Genomic DNA, 18,052 nt, shown 5'->3' with positions numbered 1-18,052 from the left:
CAAGACAGTAAAGCCAGCATTATGAGCAGGTAGCAAACACACTCAGAGGATTACAAATCTACAGCCAGTCTTATCATTACAAAATACAATAAGATATGGGACTAGCTAAGAGAAAGTAATTTAAGTGTTGTGAAAATGTCAAAATTTGTGAGAAATGTTTATTAAATTGTTTATATAATATATACTTGTATATATAAAAAATGCTCAAATGTATTCTTTCTACATCCTCTAACAGGCCATAAGAACATTCTACTGATTTGAACTGATTCATTTACTGTGAGTGTATTTAAACACTGTAGGTCAATATGAACCACATAATGGATTTATTCTTTATTAAAATAGCAGGAGAGTTGAGAGTAGTTTGAACAATGATTTAATTGAAGAATTAAAGAATAGATCGTTTGAATAAACCTCTTTCTTTTTAGTGTATAACATAAACGTGGCTAACTGAACATTTGGGAGAGTGCAGATGGTTTGATTAGCCAACCAGTCTGCCTGTGTGTGTGTTAGATGCCAACCATGATAAATAAATCAATTTATAAATCATATAAGAAACACATATTTTAATAAATATTTGGATGCTGACACAGGTACAGTTTATAGAAATGCAGAAATTGATTAAATGCATTTGCACATTTCCTAAATGAGTTCTGAACATGAACTAGTTGATCTCAAGTAGCTGCTAATTAAACATATATTTGTTCCTTCCTTTTCTTATGTGTTTTGGTATTAATTCCAGCTTTCACTTATATATTTATTATTTGATTTATTAATTAAAATACATTCATAGTAGCATTTATTTTTCATCCTACATAAAACCATCTCAATGTGAATGAATGAAATCTCAGTTAACCAGTTTAACTTGATGATGCCAAGCGCCCTCTTCTGGCTGATCAGAATAAAAGCCACCATGTAAATGTGTGATTTTGTGAAATGTCTTTAGCTGTAAATGTATCCAATTCCAAGCCCTATTTAAGTAATGTACTATTGTATTATACTTAAAATAAAAAACAGAGACAAATAACTAACTTTAGGCATAAAAAATGTATAAGCAGGTAATTCAGAACATTGAGCAAAACAAAAGTCAGTACGTTTTCAGTCAGTTTTATCCCCCCCTCCTTCAAGCAGATACAGTACAGGTTTAACAAAATGTTCATTTTTATCCCTCTATTTTTTCTATGACTAGTCCCTGGTATCATAGCTGTGATGAAGCACATGAAGGTGTTCAGGTACAGATTAAAACAATCATTGAAGAGTGAGCTGTTGATCACAGATAACAGTGCAAACCTGATGACTCTACGTGGCACAAAAAGCAACTTGGACTGAGTAGTCTGGTCACTGTCCATTAAATCTGAGGCAGTTGTTTTGTCCATTTTATTAGGATACCAGACAGGCTACTGGCTGTTTAGTTTAACTCTGAATTGGATCCCAGTCTGTCATCATCCGGTCAAACAACTATTTGGTCTTAAGTGTTACAGTACGCCTGCTTCCAATGACATGATACTCTGAAGACATTAGTGATATATACTATTTTTTGTAGAGACTTCCAGTACTATAGGTGTCTTTTGATTGACCAAAAACAAGTGTCTCTCTAAAGCTAACATTACATTTTATTCCTATGCAAAGGCCTCAAGCTATGATGAATGACGGTGTACATGAGCTGTGAGCTCTTCAGAACATACACTAGTTGATCACAAGTAGTTGCTAGGCATCTCTACTTCTCATTCACACCAATACATATTGTGCACACACACAAGCATTCAAAAAAACAAACAGCATTTACAAAAGAGATGGAAAACAACAGTAACCAAAAGTAAAAAGTCTCATGGATGGACACATTAACTTATTATAGTGTAATTGCAGTTGATAAAAAGAAAACTAAAAGGTAAAAATGAATGTTGTTGGCAGCCAGAGAAACTCAACCCTCTTTGTCTAGGATGGCTTTCACATCAGCAAACACCTGGAAGAGAAAAAAACAGACGAGTGTACTTTAGCTTGTCATGACTCAAAGAAAACTGGGTCTATAACTGGGTCTTTCCAGTCGAGTACTTTCACAGTTTGAAGTAGCCGAGGTGCAGGGCATATTTATATCTCACAGTATCACTCATTGGTTATAATATTTTACTCATCAACTTCTTTGCTGTGATATAAGACTGTGGTGATGCTACAAATGGCAGGCACACTCCAGCAGGACAATAATGCCAGTAATGAGATAAGGATACAATTTGAAGTACACATATAGAAGTGAAAAAACTAATGAAAAAAAAACAACTCCAAATTATCATGATTGTCCAAATTAAATGTGTGACTGTGTAGACAAGACTAAAAACTATGGAGGTTAATGTTAAACTGAGAAGTTTCTCAAAATCTATGGATGTTTACAACTATGGGTAATAATTTTAGTATCAGCCTCAGTTTTCCCTACCGATAAAGTAAATATGTGAACTTGCTTAAATATCCCCACTAGATACATTTTAAGCCATAACAATATAGTCTGCTTGGATTAATGATTTGTGTCCCATACTGACAATTCTAGACAAAAAAAGTCTCTAATTCACTGGAAAGTCAATTCTCAATGTTTGTACACTGGAGGCTTCAAGTTTTCACATCACATACTTGCAAAGTAGCACACTGGCCCTGGATTAGCTTGACATTAATAATGATGTCACAAATCATCACATCATTCATATCAATGCTGGCAGCTATGGATAAGAATGATGGGCAAAACCTCAAAAATCACAATTTGGATGCAGCGTCTGTGATGTCATCCTTGTTTCTTTGGTCACAAATGTTTGTTTTGGAGCAACAAACTCCAGCTTTCCAGTTCACTTCTATAAAGTTGGGGTTATTCTTTTAAAGACAGAACCTAGTGGCTATCAGAAGAACTGCACCTCTAACTCCAGCTGAGGTGGTACTCCCCTCCGCCCATCTGAAAGATTTCCCCACTTAGTCACATGACAGTGACTCAGTGCACAGTTTCCTCTTCTAATTTTCTTTGATGGAGCTGGTGGAGTTTGTTGGCAAAACAAAACAAACTACTTCATTATAGTTTGACTACTAATGTAAGACTGGACAAAATCTAGTAAATGTATCAATCTGATAAAATGATCCTCTTTTTTGTTTTCTTATTATCTGGAGTGTTTCCACTAAAATCCTTCACACCATGACTCAGTTTATTTTGAAATTCTTTCCATGATTTAATGGCTTTAAGAGGGCTGTGTTTAAGAACTTTTTTTTGCCTTGACTGACATATTTGTTCAACCTATCAAACTCAGTTGTGTTAGTTCTCACTTGCTTTTTTCACCTCCACCCAAAATCACCCTTCAGAGATCTGTGGGTAGCTTTCATGGCTGTCCGTGTCCATTTACTCACCTCATCCACAGAACGAGAGGCGTCTACAGTGCGCACTTTGCCGAGTTTCTCATACAACTCGATGATTGGTCGTGTAGACTGCAGGTAGGTTTGGATTCTGCATCAAGGAAAGAGATGCCTGGTTATTGGGGTCAGATGACACAGGGGACTCAAAGAACTCATGAATTAGGTCAAAAGCACACATGAAGGTTTCTAACAGTCAGTTAAATGGGTCACAGAAATCTATACTGATCAGAAAGGCTTGTTGGACTTTGTTACAAAAAGAAAATCAGTATATGAAATCATTTAATGGTCAAAAGCAGCATTTTTGAAGAGAAAGCAAACACTGTTCTAAAATCAATATTGTTTAAAATCGAGTGTTTTGGACTGTACCTTTTCTCCAAGCTTTCTCTGTTGTCATCTGTTCGTCCACTGCTCTTTCCTCTTTCTAGACATCTGTTGATGCAAACCTGTAGACAAGACAGAGATCATGTCCTCAGTGTAAAACAGCTCCCAGGAAACAGCTCAGTACTCCACACGCATCTAAAAAAAGGCTTGAGGGGTTTCCATGACGTACCTCATTGCCACAGTCAAAGAAAAGCACAAATTTGACATCTGCTTTCTCATCCATGACAGTGTTCCAGCCCTCAAGGTTGTTCTCGTTACGGGGGAAACCGTCTATGAGGAAACGGAACTTCTTCTCATCTTTCTGCATGGTATCTTCCATTGCCTTCAAGAACATGAACAAAAACAACATTGAAAAAAAAAAGTCTTTTGATGGGATTTTACAACAAAAGTTGTTTATTCAAATAAACAGTGGCCTGATTTCAGATATAGAGACAGAATAATTGAAGGAGCAGTGACACATAAACCTTATTTAAAATGCCTCCTACTGTATGTGTCTATGTGATATCAGTCTCTCTCATCATCTCTCGACAAACAAACTAACTGAAAACTATTTCAAAGCATATGGAGGTTATATAGAACTTTGTACTGATCCATATAGCACAAGACTTTTGTCCAAAACATTTTCATCTAAAATTAAAAGAAAAAATACATAATTCTCACATTTTATGACACCAGGAGAAGCCAATGTTTTGTGTACCTTATAAATTATTTCAAAAAATGTGCTGATTGTGTTAAATATGCTATAAATTGACTTGGTTGCATTAAATAAGAGAGACTGCCTGATATTGCAATATTTTTTGTGAAAATGTGTCAAGTGTGAAGTTTAGTTTCAGCACACAATGATCTTCTCAGGTCCTGAAAATGAAACCTGTCTTGCACACATGTCCTAAGTAAACATTTGGACTCCTGGCAGACCAATCAGGAATCTCGCTAGGCAGACAAATCTCGCTGGGCAACTACAAAACTTGAATCACAGCCCTTAGTTGGTAAATACCTTTTTGAGTAAGTTGATGGTGATCTCCACAGGGACAATTTTGCCTTCCTTGATATAGGTGGCAATGAGCTGTCCAAACTCGGACCCCTCTCTAGCTCGCTCTTCCCTCAGCAAGTCCCCCGCTGACAAATGGGTGTAGCTGTAGTTCTGAGAGACAAATCAAAGGACATTGAACACAACATCTCGATACCAGTCATCAAGAGTCATTTAATGCTGAGTTACTTAAAGAAAGTTTGTAGTTTCCTTCTAAAACTTTGTAGACTGGCTAAATCCTTCTCACTCACAAACCAGGAAGAAGTCTGTCCTTGTGTACTGAATGAAAGGAGTGTCTATACATAGCTGCCATTCAAGCATAACCACCATACTTGAAGTACAGCAGCCAACACCCATGAACAGAAGTAGTCATAAAGTCTCGCTCACGGAAACTCTCTCAGTTAAATATATGCTGCTTTTCCACTGTGGTGCATAACCCAGTGAATAAATGAATTATGCATTAGGGAAAGATTCCCACAAAATCACAACAGGTGAGTCAATGCAAACAATCACAGAGCCATTATGACATGTCAGTAATGTGAAGTGTAATTACAGTTACTTCAATTTACAGTCTAAGATAAAGTGAATAGTGTCAGTGGAAGGATGTTGGACCCTTCACCCTGTAACCTTTGTATGGGGTGATCAGGGCAGAAGTTCCTTAGGCAATAAATGTCTTAGTCACCATCTGTTTGTGTTTGTTGTACTTGTCCAGAATTCCACTGACCATTACATAACCCACAGCATAGGCAAGTCAAATGATAAGGTTACTGAGCAGATGTCAGTATGGTATCATCTGCTGGCTGTTTGGACTATGTGTGACTCTCGATTACGTTAGGCTGTTCATTCAGGCAAAGCTTAACAATAGGTGAACATTTTCAGACATTAAGACATCTGATTATTGTGATGAAAAGCACTTCATTTTTGATTTGTAGCCTCTACATGCCAACACAAGTTCGTATGCTGTAGCCCTGTGTGGCTAACTAACTAGCCCGTTGGCTAGGCTCATTTTTAGAGGACAACCGGAAGTCAGAGAAATGTAGATATTATCTCATAATACAGCGGGTTAGTAAAATGAACAAGCATCCTGAACTCCACCACATAATGTCTATATGATAATACAAACTCTCAAAGACGGCCGTTTTCTATTGTTCTTTCTCGCAGCCTACCTCCACGATCCTGGTGCACTGGGTGCCTTTGCCGGCTCCCGGCCCGCCGAGCACGAACACAACCTGCGGTTTCATTATCTCCGATACCCGGTAAAACAAGCTCCACACCCTCTGAGACACACTGCCGATCATAAACCAGCTGCGCCTACTACAGACGTGAACAGCCAAGGGAAGGGGACAGAAGGAAACTAGCCGGGCAAGTCCGGTGGATGCGTGTCAGTGTCAGCGGTGGTAGGAAGTCTGTGAGCTCAACGACACCACATCCGCTATTGACTTCAGAGACCAATGGGAGCTCTGCATGGCCGTGACGTGGCCCCGTAGTCACGCCCACACGCACTTGTTTTTTTTGTTTTTTTAACAGTGCAGAGGTCGGGTGACGCCCCTCCCCTGCCTCTCCATCACCAGCATCAGCACCTCCGAGTCCGAGCGAGGCGAACCGCGGCTGGAAGAGGATGCTCTCCGGTCCGTGATGCTCCCCGGTTCGACGAGGCAGGACGATGAGTCGGTTAACCAGGGAGAGACGGCGGGGTATAGTCACCGTTTTCTGCACTGTTTATACCGCTCCGTTGCCTCCATTCATGATGCACCATTCATGCATCCCCGAGAATGGAAGCACACATTAAAATAGCCCGCTATAGCCCTGTTGTCTCTCCTTCACAAGACACTTTTTCTCGCTCGTTAGATGAATCTTCTTCTCATGTAGGTCAAAGTGATGAAGAACCTGATTTTCTCTTTTGAGGGCGCCACGCGAATGTAGGGCTAACACAGGAAAGCCAAGCGAACAAAAGGCATCCAGCCCCCCTCCTCTGACGCACCTGGCTGCCCTGTTGCCACTTGACATGACAGCGCAGAGCCCGGAGCAGAGCAGCAGGATCAAGGGGCACCGACGTGCAGCCGGACGTGTGGACTCGACAGGGAACAGAGGAGCCTCCGGACGCACGGCGGAGAAGCAGCAACAGCCCAGGGGAGGCCGGATTGCAGTTTCTGGGGACGAGCGCCAAGGGCAGTGCGGCAGTCAGCAGGCAGACCGGGGGGAGGAGGCTGCAGAGATCTGTGATACTTCGCCTCCAGTCCCCCACTGCGCGCTCACCTCCATATCATCCCGAAAATATGCTGGTGGATGCTTTTATGCTTGATGAATGGTGACTGTGTTATTTCCCATCATACTGTCATCCCTTTTTCCTCCCAAACAAGCAGCGATGATGGGCAATTAAAAGATTGATCTGCTCTTCAGGCAAGGGTGGAACCCGGAGGGGACTGATGTGCATACTGGCCAGGTATCATTTGCTCCCTTCTTCTCTGGTTTTGCTCATTTTGCTTGTCGCCTGCACTATGGGCTGTATTCAGAGCATCGCATGCAAGCCCCGCATCAGACGGGAGAACATTGTGGTGTATGAGGTGTCAGCCTCTATCGACCAGTGTCCAACCATCATTGAAGAGAACTCACCGATTGTGCTCCGTTACAAGACGCCTTACTTTAGGGCCTCAGCAGGAGTAGTGATGCCACCAGTGCCCCGAAACGAAACTTGGGTGGTGGGCTGGATCCAAGCCTGCACCCAGATGGAGTTCTACAACACCTATGCTGATATTGGCATGTAAGTGTGCAGAAGATATCACCAGGCTTTAACTTTTTGCCCCTGACTGAGTTCAGCATGTGTGTGTTTGGATGTGCACACCTCTATTTCTCACTCAGAACATCTAGACCATGATTCTGCACCTACCACTACCAAAAAAAGCCTCTCACCCCCCCTCTTTCTGTCCTCCTCTGTCCACTGCCGCAGGTCCAGCTGGGAGTTACCAGAGCTGCGAGAGGGTCGGGTCAAGGCCATCAGTGACTCAGATGGCGTCAGCTACCCCTGGTATGGCAACACCACTGAGACGGTCACCCTCACCGGCCCCACGTCCAAGCCGTCCCGCCTGACAGTCAGCATGAACGACAACTTTTACCCCAGTGTGACGTGGGCTGTGCCCATCAGCAACAGCAACACACCCATGCTGACCCACATCACCAGGGACCAGAGCTTCATCACCTGGCTAGTGGCCATGAACTCCATCACCAAGGTAGGACAAAAATACAGAGCAAAAGCAGCCCTGCGTCTCATTTAAATGAGGCTGTTTGTTCCCTCATGCATAAAACAGAAAGGTTATTTTTTCCAACTTTTACACCCCAAACATACATTCATGCTCAAATATTTGGTTCAGTTTGAGTGAAAAACATCTGCTTTACATCTTTATAAACTTGCATTAAGTGATGTAATCTGCTCTTCATGCACTTTCCTTTCTGGGGTAAAGTTTCAAAGTATCACATCTTTATCTTCAACTCAAATACAACCCCTGCAATGGCCCATCAAAAGCTTAAAATGTGTATCAATATGCACACTGTGTGCACATCGTCTTTGTCGAAGAGTTATATTCCTTCCCTCCGTCATGTAAAAGAAATATATTTTATTTAAAGCCAAAGTAATACTCTGTTCATTAAGATGTACATAAACTAAGCATCTTTTAATAGTGAATGATATAATGCACAATTAACTCTTAATGCACCTTAAATAGACTCCATCATTCATACACATATGTATCAACTTTAATAACTTCTCACCTCTCTCTTCCTCCAGGAACGTATCGTGTTGCAGACGGTGCGATGGCGGATGCGGGTGGACATCGCTGTGGACCCAGATATGCCTCTGGGGTCACGGGCTTCATTGGTGGGTCGTCCCTACCAGGAGCAACCGCACATCCTCAACTACCAGGAGCCCATCCCTCCCAACGCGCTGGGGAGACCGAATGCCAACGACGCCCAAGTGCTAATGTGGAGACCACGGAGGGGGGCACCACTAGTGGTCATACCGCCAAAATAGAGGAGGTTCCAATGGTTGCACAGACAGAAGTATAATCGTTCCCTCTTGCAGAAGAGAGGGGGGGGATGCCATTGGTTATGAAGTCATGAAGCCTATCAGAGATGAAAGGACTGATGGTTTCCCTACACTGAAGATGCCAATGGCTCATTATCTTTGAAAGATTTAAGTGGACCATTAAAAGAAGCCAGAGAGGATGTTACATCTTGGATCTGACACAGTGTAATGTCAGAATGGAAGTCCATAACAAACTAGTGTCAACGGCCCCGGAGTTGCATCAAGGCTGTTTTTGGCCCCTCGACAAATTTCGGACTGCATTTGAGAATTCTGCTTGCCTTTTAGCAAAGAAGGAACACTGTTTTTAGATGTACCACAGAGGTATTAGAACACAACGAGAACTGCATCCTGCATCCTTATGTAGATCTTATTGCATGAGATGAGAGTGAAAGAGATAAAAACTGTCCTTGAGAAGAATAAGAATAGCATTTGTTTTGTATAACTTGATACCTAAAGACATTGTGATTGAGAAGTCGCATCAGCCAAAAAGAAAAAAAAAACCATGCGGGCTGGTTAAACCTCGTAAGTGCCAATAAAGGCCTTCAGCACACTCAGTACCAGAGTTAAAGGATGTATTCAGATAATTTAAAAGAGACAAAAAGTATTATATGAATCTTTTTAGGTTAAGATTAAACTCATGCATCAGTCAGATTGTATTAAGAGCACCCACTTGGCATAAAAGTCTGGAAGAAAAACACATTTGCTGTAGTTTTCACTGGAATTTTGCTAATCCACGCACATATTTTCAACTCTGTAGCCTCCATAGTGCAGCTGATACTGTATTCAGATGGGTGACAAACCATCAGAGAGATGAGCCGGACCTGTTACCACATTTAATAAATAATGTCAGTTATGCTTTCAATAAGTGCATTGTAAATGACTTGGAATAGTGCCATACAGCAAATTTAAAACAAGAGGGTGATAGCAGTCAGAGCTTCATATATCATAGCTGGAATGGGGCCGAACTCTACTCAGACCAAGGGTAGATTTAATGTGGCAGTAATCAGGCCATCTTGTAATACAGAGACAAAGTTACATACATTTTTTCTGACAATCAGGGATTCTTAATGTACCCATATCTGGTGTGGACTTTAACCAGACCACATTTTGAAAAAGAACTGATTTGGATAAGTGCCACTTTTTAACACTTGGTCTTATGAGGTCAGCATCTCCTCATTTCATGAACATTCACTATGTAGTAGTAGGTTTCTGCAGATAATCACAGATGAAGGCATTCCTGTGTCATGGTTATGGTCCAAGGCTCCGTCCAAGTCCCTGCCTGCCACTCCACACACGAGTCACATGACTCATCCTCCATCTGTGCTTCTCTCCAGGTTCACGCCTCACCTTCCCATCTGCTTCTATCTGCCCTGTCTGTCCACCTCATCGCATACACTACCTCCATTCCAAAATGCTAATTTTGCTCTTATATCCACAACTATGCAAAGATTGTCTGTGACTGTATGAACAAAACAACAAAAAAAGAACACAGAGGGAGAAAAACTGGCCAAATAAGAGAGATTCTTTAAAATGTCTCAATTCTGTTTTTATCTTCATTTATTTGTCAGGGTCTTTGTTGAATAAAATGGCTGTTACTACCATGTAAATACTCCATGAGGTTAAAATAGGTTTCATTAATTCAGTGTGTCTACATTTGTTGCTGCACCACAGCTCATTCAGACATCTGTTGCTATAGAGACTGGTTTGGTTTTTCTGAGTGCACTGCAACTGGAACTGAAAAAAAAAGAGTTCAAAATATTCATGGGTGTGCCAAGCTCTGTACGTATGCATGAGTGTGTGTGTGTGTGTGTGTGTGTGTGTGTGTGTGTGTGTGTGTGTGTGTGTGTGTGTGTGTGTGTGTGCGAGAGCGCACATAGAGCTTCAATTTATCCCTTCATTTCACTTTGAAGTAAGAAAAAAGATGAAGGCAGAGCTAGTTGTTCCAGCATAAAAGATGCCGTAATTTATTCATTTGTTCCTGCACAAAGACCTTTATTTTGCATTTAAATAACAGTAGAATGTGTTCTTTTGATATAAACCTCCAGACTGTGAGCAGCAAGGTCGAAGCAGTCATATCCCATCTTATCTCATCACATTAAAAAAAGGACATTCAGCATCTTTGAACAGAGGTAACCCCTCCTCTTTGCAGCAAGTTTGCTCTTCATTCCACCACTAGATGGAAGCTCAGTTGAGGATTTTCCTCTCTTTGAGGGAGGCTGTCTCAGCACCAGTAACAGCCTTTTTGCTTTGTAAATACACCCCTTTCCCCATATCAGTACATAAATAAATGACTGAAATATAGACATTTAAAATATCAGTTTCCACCTTTCAGTGAGGTCATGGTTTTAATCTCTTCTTGGTCCCTCTAAATTGCGCTGACAAACAACTTGGTCATATGGTGTATACACATAGTAACTTACAAAGCAAATGTGTTTCACTTTTGATCCCCATTTTTTGTGCAAAGCAGCATTGTACCAGAGTAGTGACAGGAAACATTCAGTCGTGGAAGTCTTGCAGTGACTATCACATCCACATTTCCTGCATTCTTAATGTAAGCATGCCAAACTCGCTGTCATACTTCATAGAGTCCTGCTCCGTCTGTCGTCTCCTCTGTCAGGCAGCACAGTCCACAGACCCATCTATACTTTGACGGTGCTGCCAAAGGCGGGTTTGCACTTGTAGCTGTAAAGAAATGTGGCAGCAATAACCAGCACTGCCCCTAGGAAAAACACGCTGAGAGACAGACAGGAGCAGGGAGAAAAGAGGTGACAAAACATATTGAGTTAAAAAAAAAAGTTTAAACCCAAAAAAACAGGCAGTAATGTCTTTTTCTTGAGTAATAATATACAAATCAAAGCTCAACCTTGTGGGAGTGTGCACAAGAATGCGTTAATTTACCTAGTGGGGTTAAAGTCCTGCAGCAGGAAATATGAAATGAGTGTAGACACAATGATGGACAGAGAGGTAGCAAATCCTTTGAGGATGTTGTCTGCATATTTAATGACCACTGCTATCACCAACCCTCCCAAAGCCTGAAGGCAGAGAAAACAGCACCTTGTAAGCACTCATGTAATGTGGTGACACCTGTACAAGAACATGAACATAAAGCTGTGCATAAAACACGCAGCATCACAGACACAGCTGTAAATAAGAAATCCTGAGAGGACTCAAATGATAAAATAAGACTGAAAAGAAACATAATGGTCATACCTGTAAGACAACGACTGTGCAGGCGATTGTGTTGTAGCCTTGAAACATTCCCAGATCCCTCACTCTCTGGCCATCATATATTATCATTCCTAAGATGCCAAACACAAAGCCGAAAAGACCTGGAGGAGACAATAAATGAGGCAAAGCGAAGGGAAACAGCTTTAGTTTAGAGTTAAGAATGAGTTTGGACCAGTTCAGGAGTAAATCACTTCATCACATCAGTCTGTTTCACTACTATTCACTGCCACAAGAAACACTGTAACCCAAGTTAAGCCAAACCTGCTGCACATGGTGTGAGAGTGTAAATTAGTATAAGGTTTTATGTCACTATAGTGCACACACAGATGTGATACTTTCAACACATTTGACAGGTTCCCTGCCCATTGACATGCCCCCTTAAACCGGCCTTTAACTTCTCCCCCTTGTCCAGCACTCTTCATGCTGGAACACGCTCTCTGCCTTCATCTTTTTTCTTACTTCAAAGTGAAATCACACACACACACACACACACACACACACACACACACACACACACACACACACACACACACACACAGTGAAGAATCGGACCAATTGGTCTGTAATTCTTCAAAGCTTGAAAGATTATTATACTAAAAAGCTTCAAATGAGATTAAGGGAGAGAAGACGAAGAAGTGTCTTTCTGTAAGCTTTTGACCCCATGCCCTCAGCTCTGCCCTATTCATAAATTAAACCAATCTCAATCAGACAAACTATCATGAATGAGTGAGAATGTTGTAAAACCAAATAGCACAGCTCTCTTTTAAAATATGGTGTTGGATAGGCAAATCTTTGGTATAATAGGAAAAAACTGCAACTGGGTCACTCTGGTAACATAGCTCTTTTTTCCTACCTCTATGGGAGGAGGATCAGACTTTTCTTGGTCAGAAACATGTTAATCTGGCTTGTAATATTATGAGAAAATGGGGAAGTGAGTGACATTGAACTAAAAGGCTGACAAATAATTTCCCAGTCCTTTTGTCTGATGAGTAGATCATTTTATACAACATAGTCATACTTAATATAGCTGTATTTGGACAGTCTGTCGAATTGGACCCAATTTATTTATCAAGTTGCAAGTTTGTTACACATCTTAACTGTAGCCGTTGCCTCCAGCAGTGTGTGTTGATGATGTATCAAAGGACAGCAGCAGTCCCCAACAGATCGTTGGTATTCATGAGAAATACAGCATGTCAGCCACTTGAATATTAATTAGTTCAATGGAAAGTTTTGGGTTTTTTTCTCATTACTGTTTTACATCTCCTCTAACTCTCCGACAATACTGATTTAAGCACATGGAGCAGCTAAATTCTGAACAACATCTGAAGTGTTTATGACTGAATAATGAATGCTAAATCAGCATCAATGCAACATAAATACTTTAATCTCCACTCTGAGAAAGCAGCCTTATTTCCACTTGAGTTGACAATGTATTATACCATAAACAATATCAAATTTCATCCTGACAAGTATGTGAGTTGTTCAATGTTAATTGGAAATGGATAGGAGTATGATTCAAGCACTTCGAGAACTTGAGGCGATGATGCAATCAAGCGACATGACAAAGGAGGAACGTACAATAGAGGCTTGCAGCTAGAGATAAGAGGAGCCATGTTACAAAAGAGACTCAGCTATGGTTTTTAAGCTTGATTCAAGGGAGAGCTGCTGTTTTTCAGACTTGACATATCCAATTATTTACAGATATGAGCATTGGGTGTTTCAATGAAACAGTGTGGTCTGTTAAATTGCAGTTTATTGTCTTTGTTACCAGATCACACTGATGCCAGAGCTGCAGAAGACACTAGACAACTGTTTTCACAAGCTGAGCAGTGCTACACATGACAAGTAAACTGAATTTTATGTGTAAAATCTGTAGAGTGCTCCTTTAACACAACACAATACCCAAATGTTAGTAGGAAAGCGATTCTTTGTTTGATTTATTCTTTGTGGCACAGCTTTCTAATGAAGCATGGTTTATACATATACGCTGATGGCTTTATTCATGTTAATAAATCATTCATTAATGCTTACTAGATCTGTAAAAACAGATGAAAACCCATCAGATACTTTTGAGTTGCCAAAAATGATCCCTTTAACTTTTCCATTAAATGTGTTTTATAGGCATGGCATTTCAGAAAGTATTTTGCTGAGTGAGTGACCTACAACTAACATGTCCTTTGAAAAATGATGAAACTTTTTATTAGCTCATATTTGTGTCACACAGAACACACTTGTGAATTTCTGTGGGACTAAGAGGGTCCATGAAAATAGACGGATCACCTGTCACACCCAGTTCAACAAAAAATAATTTACAAACACACACACACGCACACGCACAAACATAAGGACCATTATTCACTCAGCACTCACCCTGCTACATAAACAGAGGCTATAGTATCTCACCCAGCTGTATGTTACGGACCCACACACTCTGTTTTGTCTCCTTGAGGATTTTCTCAAAGTAAACTCCAGCAAAGCCGCTGGACACACAGGCCATCAGCACAGCCATCACTCCCACAAACTGAGAGCCTGCAGACAGGACTTTCTGCTCTGTGTCCCCTTCAGACTCTGTGGGCCACTGTGGAAGTTAAAACACAGGAAGAATACTTCTTACAGTAAAACTTCTGACATTTGAATAAAGTTGTACTTATCCCACAGAAACATACAACATTACAACACTAGAAACCATGAAGCTAAACGTGTTAATTTGCATCCTGCAGCTTGGTATACATTTTCTGTTACCTGCACTAGAGTGACTCCAGCCATTAGGAAGAGCAGGGAGAGCCACTGGTAAATGCCCAGCTTCCTCCCCAGCATGGAGACAGAGAAAAGTGCTGTGGTGAGGATCTTTAACTGGTACGTGACCTGCATGAAATGCAGCAAAAACACACCACTAAGAAAGAGAGTAAATGATACATTCACTGCACATAAAAATACAAAGAGGCAGTCAGGTATGCAAATATGACAGGAGATCAGTCACATCAAACATGATCTAATGTAGACTTGAAAAGATCAACATAAGGATCTGAAATTCCTCACCCACTTTAGATCCTGTCACACTTGCCTTTCATGACAATCTGAAACATGATACTGTATGTACTTTTCTGTACTGGAAGATAAATGAGTGCCTACAGCTGTACTATTTAGTAACATGTTGATATCTCTTTATTTTAACCAAGAAAAAACACTTGATGGGGGGGGGGGGGAATTTAATGGGTTTAAGTGGGGATATTTTTGTCCCCAAGGATCCAAGAGGAACAATTTTGTTTATGCAGTGTATTATAGAACTATTATAAGTGATTGATTGAAATTTAAAATATATATATTAAAAAGAATATCCTTGGAGAATTTGATGCCATATGCATGAACACAGCCCAAATTATCGGGAAAATAATAAAAAATCGAATCCAAAAATGTCCTTAGTGAGGCACAAGGGTTAAAAAGATGCTTATTACACACACACACACACACACACACACACACACACAGTAAGAAATCCTCAAACATATCTTGTGAAACACAAGGTTACATTTCCTAAATTAGACATCAGTTGATTGCTTTGACTGTGATGTTCTGTGGCTTCCATGGAATTTTCCACAGCTATCCTTGTTAGTATGTTGCACTGACTTCCATTCATTGTGTACAGCCTAAGTCAAAGCCAAACTCTAAACCTAACCTTAACTTTACTTCAATTCACATCTTACCCCTAACTAACACTATCAAAAATGATGATTTGCCTCATGATGACCGGGCTTTCCCTGAGGACCACTGGTCCCAACAAGGTTGGTGTTTAAACCAGAAAAGGTCCCCAAGACGTAACAAAAACGCATACACACACACACACACACACACACACACACACACACACACACACACACACACACACACACACACACACACACACACACACACACACACACACACACACACACACACACAGATGTAGTGAACTTGAACCAGCACATTCATGTGTAACCTGATAGGTGGCTGCGTCCAGGTTGGACAAGGCAACATAGAGCAGATTGTTCTGCAGTGTGTAGATCCCTGCAGGAACAGCCAACTTCATGGTCTCCACAGGCTTGTTCACAATCTCCTCCTTCAGCAGCTGGTTCAATGCCCGCACACTGAAATCTGGCAGACAGAAAATGTGTTGTCAGACAGGGAACATGGGGACCACCCATGGGGGGAAGAGACAAAGGCAGAGACATCTGACATTTAGGTATGAGGAATAGGGGGGCACATTTATTTGAGATCTTGTGACCAGTCGTGTCTAATCTATGACTGCAAAATAAATCAGTAAGATGAAAGAGAAAAACAGAGGAAAAACACCTCAAGTCTTAACACATGCTACCTGAAACTATACTCACTGTTCTCAGATAAGACGAGGAGGGTGCAGGTGAGGATCTTGAGCACCTCGGCTGACACCACAGCAGAAGAGGCCAGGTAGCGGGGGCCATCTTCCTTCAGGGTGCGAGAGTAGCGCATGGTGAGCACCAGTGACGTGGTCTGCAACACCAGAACCCCAAGAGACATATACTTCAGCCTCAAGGAGTGTGTGGAGGACGAAACCATTGTGGAGGACTCTTCCTGGGAGTCAGGGGACGTCAAAGGAGGCTTTAGGATGGACATAAAGAAAGAGAGACATGGTTGGAGAGGCATAGAGAATTTATATCTGGTTTAGTCTAAGAAAGGAGAGACAACTTTAATCACTATAGTCCCTACCAGATAAGAGCAAGGCTGCTGAAATGTCCTTAAACAAAACACCAGCCTGCTACAATTCCCACAGTTGATGTTGTGTAGCTGAGAATGCAGGACAGTGAGGGAAAGTTTACAGGAAGGGAGTGCCAAAGCTGTGTAGAGAGTATGTATAACGATCAGGAATGCTGGTCAGTAGTTAACGGGTAGTTAAACTGAGCCTGAGGAAGTGTGAGGACATTCCTGTCATCTTTACTACAGTCTTGGAGCACAGAGCATGAGCATCGGATTAGCAATAATAATTAAGTGTAACGATTAGGGACAGAGGGAAAAGCGTGTATTTTACAGTACAAGCTCCGAGTTAATGTTAGCTTTTCTATACTTGCTGTATGAAAATCTGTCCTGCACCAAATCGGGGGGGGGGGGGTTGGGGGGGGGGACACTGGTAAATCATTTGTGAAGCACAATCAGCAGCTAACGAACACTTTGTTAGAAGCACCTTCAGTTTGTTTTTATGCAAACGTTCATCTTGAATTTTTCCCTCTGAGGGATTAAAGTTTAACTGAATTGTAGTACCTCATAAAAAATGTGCAGTTAAAGGATAGGTTCACACAAGCTTTTCTAGTCGTAATCATTCCTCTTGTTGATACTAGACATTAATAGATCCCCTCCAAATACACTTTCAATGTGAGTGATGGGTGATGTATTCCACAGTCCTTCAGCAGTCTGACCTTGTTACTCAGTTTTTAGTTTAAAATTCACTCTTTGTGTTTCTCTGCTGTGCTGCAGTGCAAGGATTGTAACAAAGTGGGAATTGTATACTAAAAACAACAGTAATTTTGGAAGATGTCCACTTGATTTGTCTTACTTTAAAGACTGATGCCTCAAACTAGCTTCAGATACACTAAATATATGACACATTTGCTACATGGCCACACATCTGTTCAACTTGATACTGAGTGTGCAAAAAAAGGGCAGAAAACCAAAATGTATGTAAAATAAGGATAACAAAATTATAGATTACATTTCCATATTTGCTGTAACATTTCAGGATCACTAAGGAAAACAAAAGTCAAGAAGTTTGGTGCCATTTTCATAAAACATGTAAATCTAATCTTTTAGCTCCTTAGCAAAACACCACTAAGAAAGCTCTTTGTCTTGTGTTGTCCTGCATGTATTACCGGTGTCATAACGCCGCCGTCCTGTGGATTTGGTGACAGACATTCTTCAGTCTTTTGTCTCACATTTGTTGGCTGAAGCATCTC

At 41.0% G+C, this 18,052-nt stretch overlaps 3 protein-coding genes across 3 annotated transcripts; 1 reads left to right on the top strand and 2 right to left on the bottom strand.

Moving 5' to 3' along the window:
• Positions 1 to 496: 496 nt before the first annotated feature.
• cmpk (cytidylate kinase) lies at positions 497 to 6,174 on the bottom strand. The gene is made up of 6 exons (XM_053329673.1): positions 5,953 to 6,174; positions 4,754 to 4,900; positions 3,929 to 4,081; positions 3,745 to 3,821; positions 3,373 to 3,469; positions 497 to 1,960 (listed from the first exon to the last, which is right to left on the bottom strand). The coding sequence occupies exons 1-6, from the start codon at positions 6,082 to 6,084 to the stop codon at positions 1,919 to 1,921; spliced, it is 648 nt and encodes a 215-aa protein (XP_053185648.1). The 5' UTR covers positions 6,085 to 6,174; the 3' UTR covers positions 497 to 1,918.
• Positions 6,175 to 7,269: 1,095 nt separating this feature from the next.
• On the top strand, positions 7,270 to 8,819 carry fam78ba (family with sequence similarity 78 member Ba). The gene is made up of 3 exons (XM_053329668.1): positions 7,270 to 7,547; positions 7,734 to 8,013; positions 8,568 to 8,819. The coding sequence occupies exons 1-3, from the start codon at positions 7,285 to 7,287 to the stop codon at positions 8,808 to 8,810; spliced, it is 786 nt and encodes a 261-aa protein (XP_053185643.1). The 5' UTR covers positions 7,270 to 7,284; the 3' UTR covers positions 8,811 to 8,819.
• A 2,684-nt stretch (positions 8,820 to 11,503) lies between these two features.
• Positions 11,504 to 16,721, bottom strand: slc35a3b (solute carrier family 35 member A3b). The gene is made up of 7 exons (XM_053330682.1): positions 16,460 to 16,721; positions 16,069 to 16,223; positions 14,835 to 14,957; positions 14,496 to 14,670; positions 12,075 to 12,193; positions 11,763 to 11,896; positions 11,504 to 11,597 (listed from the first exon to the last, which is right to left on the bottom strand). The coding sequence occupies exons 1-7, from the start codon at positions 16,719 to 16,721 to the stop codon at positions 11,504 to 11,506; spliced, it is 1,062 nt and encodes a 353-aa protein (XP_053186657.1).
• Between the last annotated feature and the right edge of the window lie 1,331 nt (positions 16,722 to 18,052).

The sequence above is a fragment of the Scomber japonicus genome, chromosome 12 (genome assembly GCF_027409825.1).
Source record: "Scomber japonicus isolate fScoJap1 chromosome 12, fScoJap1.pri, whole genome shotgun sequence".
NCBI lineage: Eukaryota > Metazoa > Chordata > Actinopteri > Scombriformes > Scombridae > Scomber > Scomber japonicus.
Note: the sequence above shows the minus strand (reverse complement) of the source record. Positions and strands in the feature narration are given on the sequence as shown.

Excerpts from the sequence above, each read along its gene's own strand:
- cmpk (XM_053329673.1), bottom strand. The coding sequence starts at position 6,084 with ATGATCGGCAGTGTGTCTCAGAGGGTGTGGAGCTTGTTTTACCGGGTA. Across the intron at positions 3,822-3,928 it reads TCTTTGACTGTGGCAATGAG|GTTTGCATCAACAGATGTCT; the intron begins GTACGTCATGGA and ends TCTTGTCTACAG. Across the intron at positions 1,961-3,372 it reads CCTCTCGTTCTGTGGATGAG|GTGTTTGCTGATGTGAAAGC; the intron begins GTGAGTAAATGG and ends TTTCTCTTCCAG.
- fam78ba (XM_053329668.1), top strand. The coding sequence starts at position 7,285 with ATGGGCTGTATTCAGAGCATCGCATGCAAGCCCCGCATCAGACGGGAG. Across the intron at positions 7,548-7,733 it reads ACCTATGCTGATATTGGCAT|GTCCAGCTGGGAGTTACCAG; the intron begins GTAAGTGTGCAG and ends CCACTGCCGCAG. Across the intron at positions 8,014-8,567 it reads CCATGAACTCCATCACCAAG|GAACGTATCGTGTTGCAGAC; the intron begins GTAGGACAAAAA and ends CTCTTCCTCCAG.
- slc35a3b (XM_053330682.1), bottom strand. The coding sequence starts at position 16,721 with ATGTCCATCCTAAAGCCTCCTTTGACGTCCCCTGACTCCCAGGAAGAG. Across the intron at positions 16,224-16,459 it reads CCTCGTCTTATCTGAGAACA|ATTTCAGTGTGCGGGCATTG; the intron begins GTGAGTATAGTT and ends TCTGTCTGCCAG. Across the intron at positions 14,671-14,834 it reads CTGGAGTCACTCTAGTGCAG|TGGCCCACAGAGTCTGAAGG; the intron begins GTAACAGAAAAT and ends TAACTTCCACAG.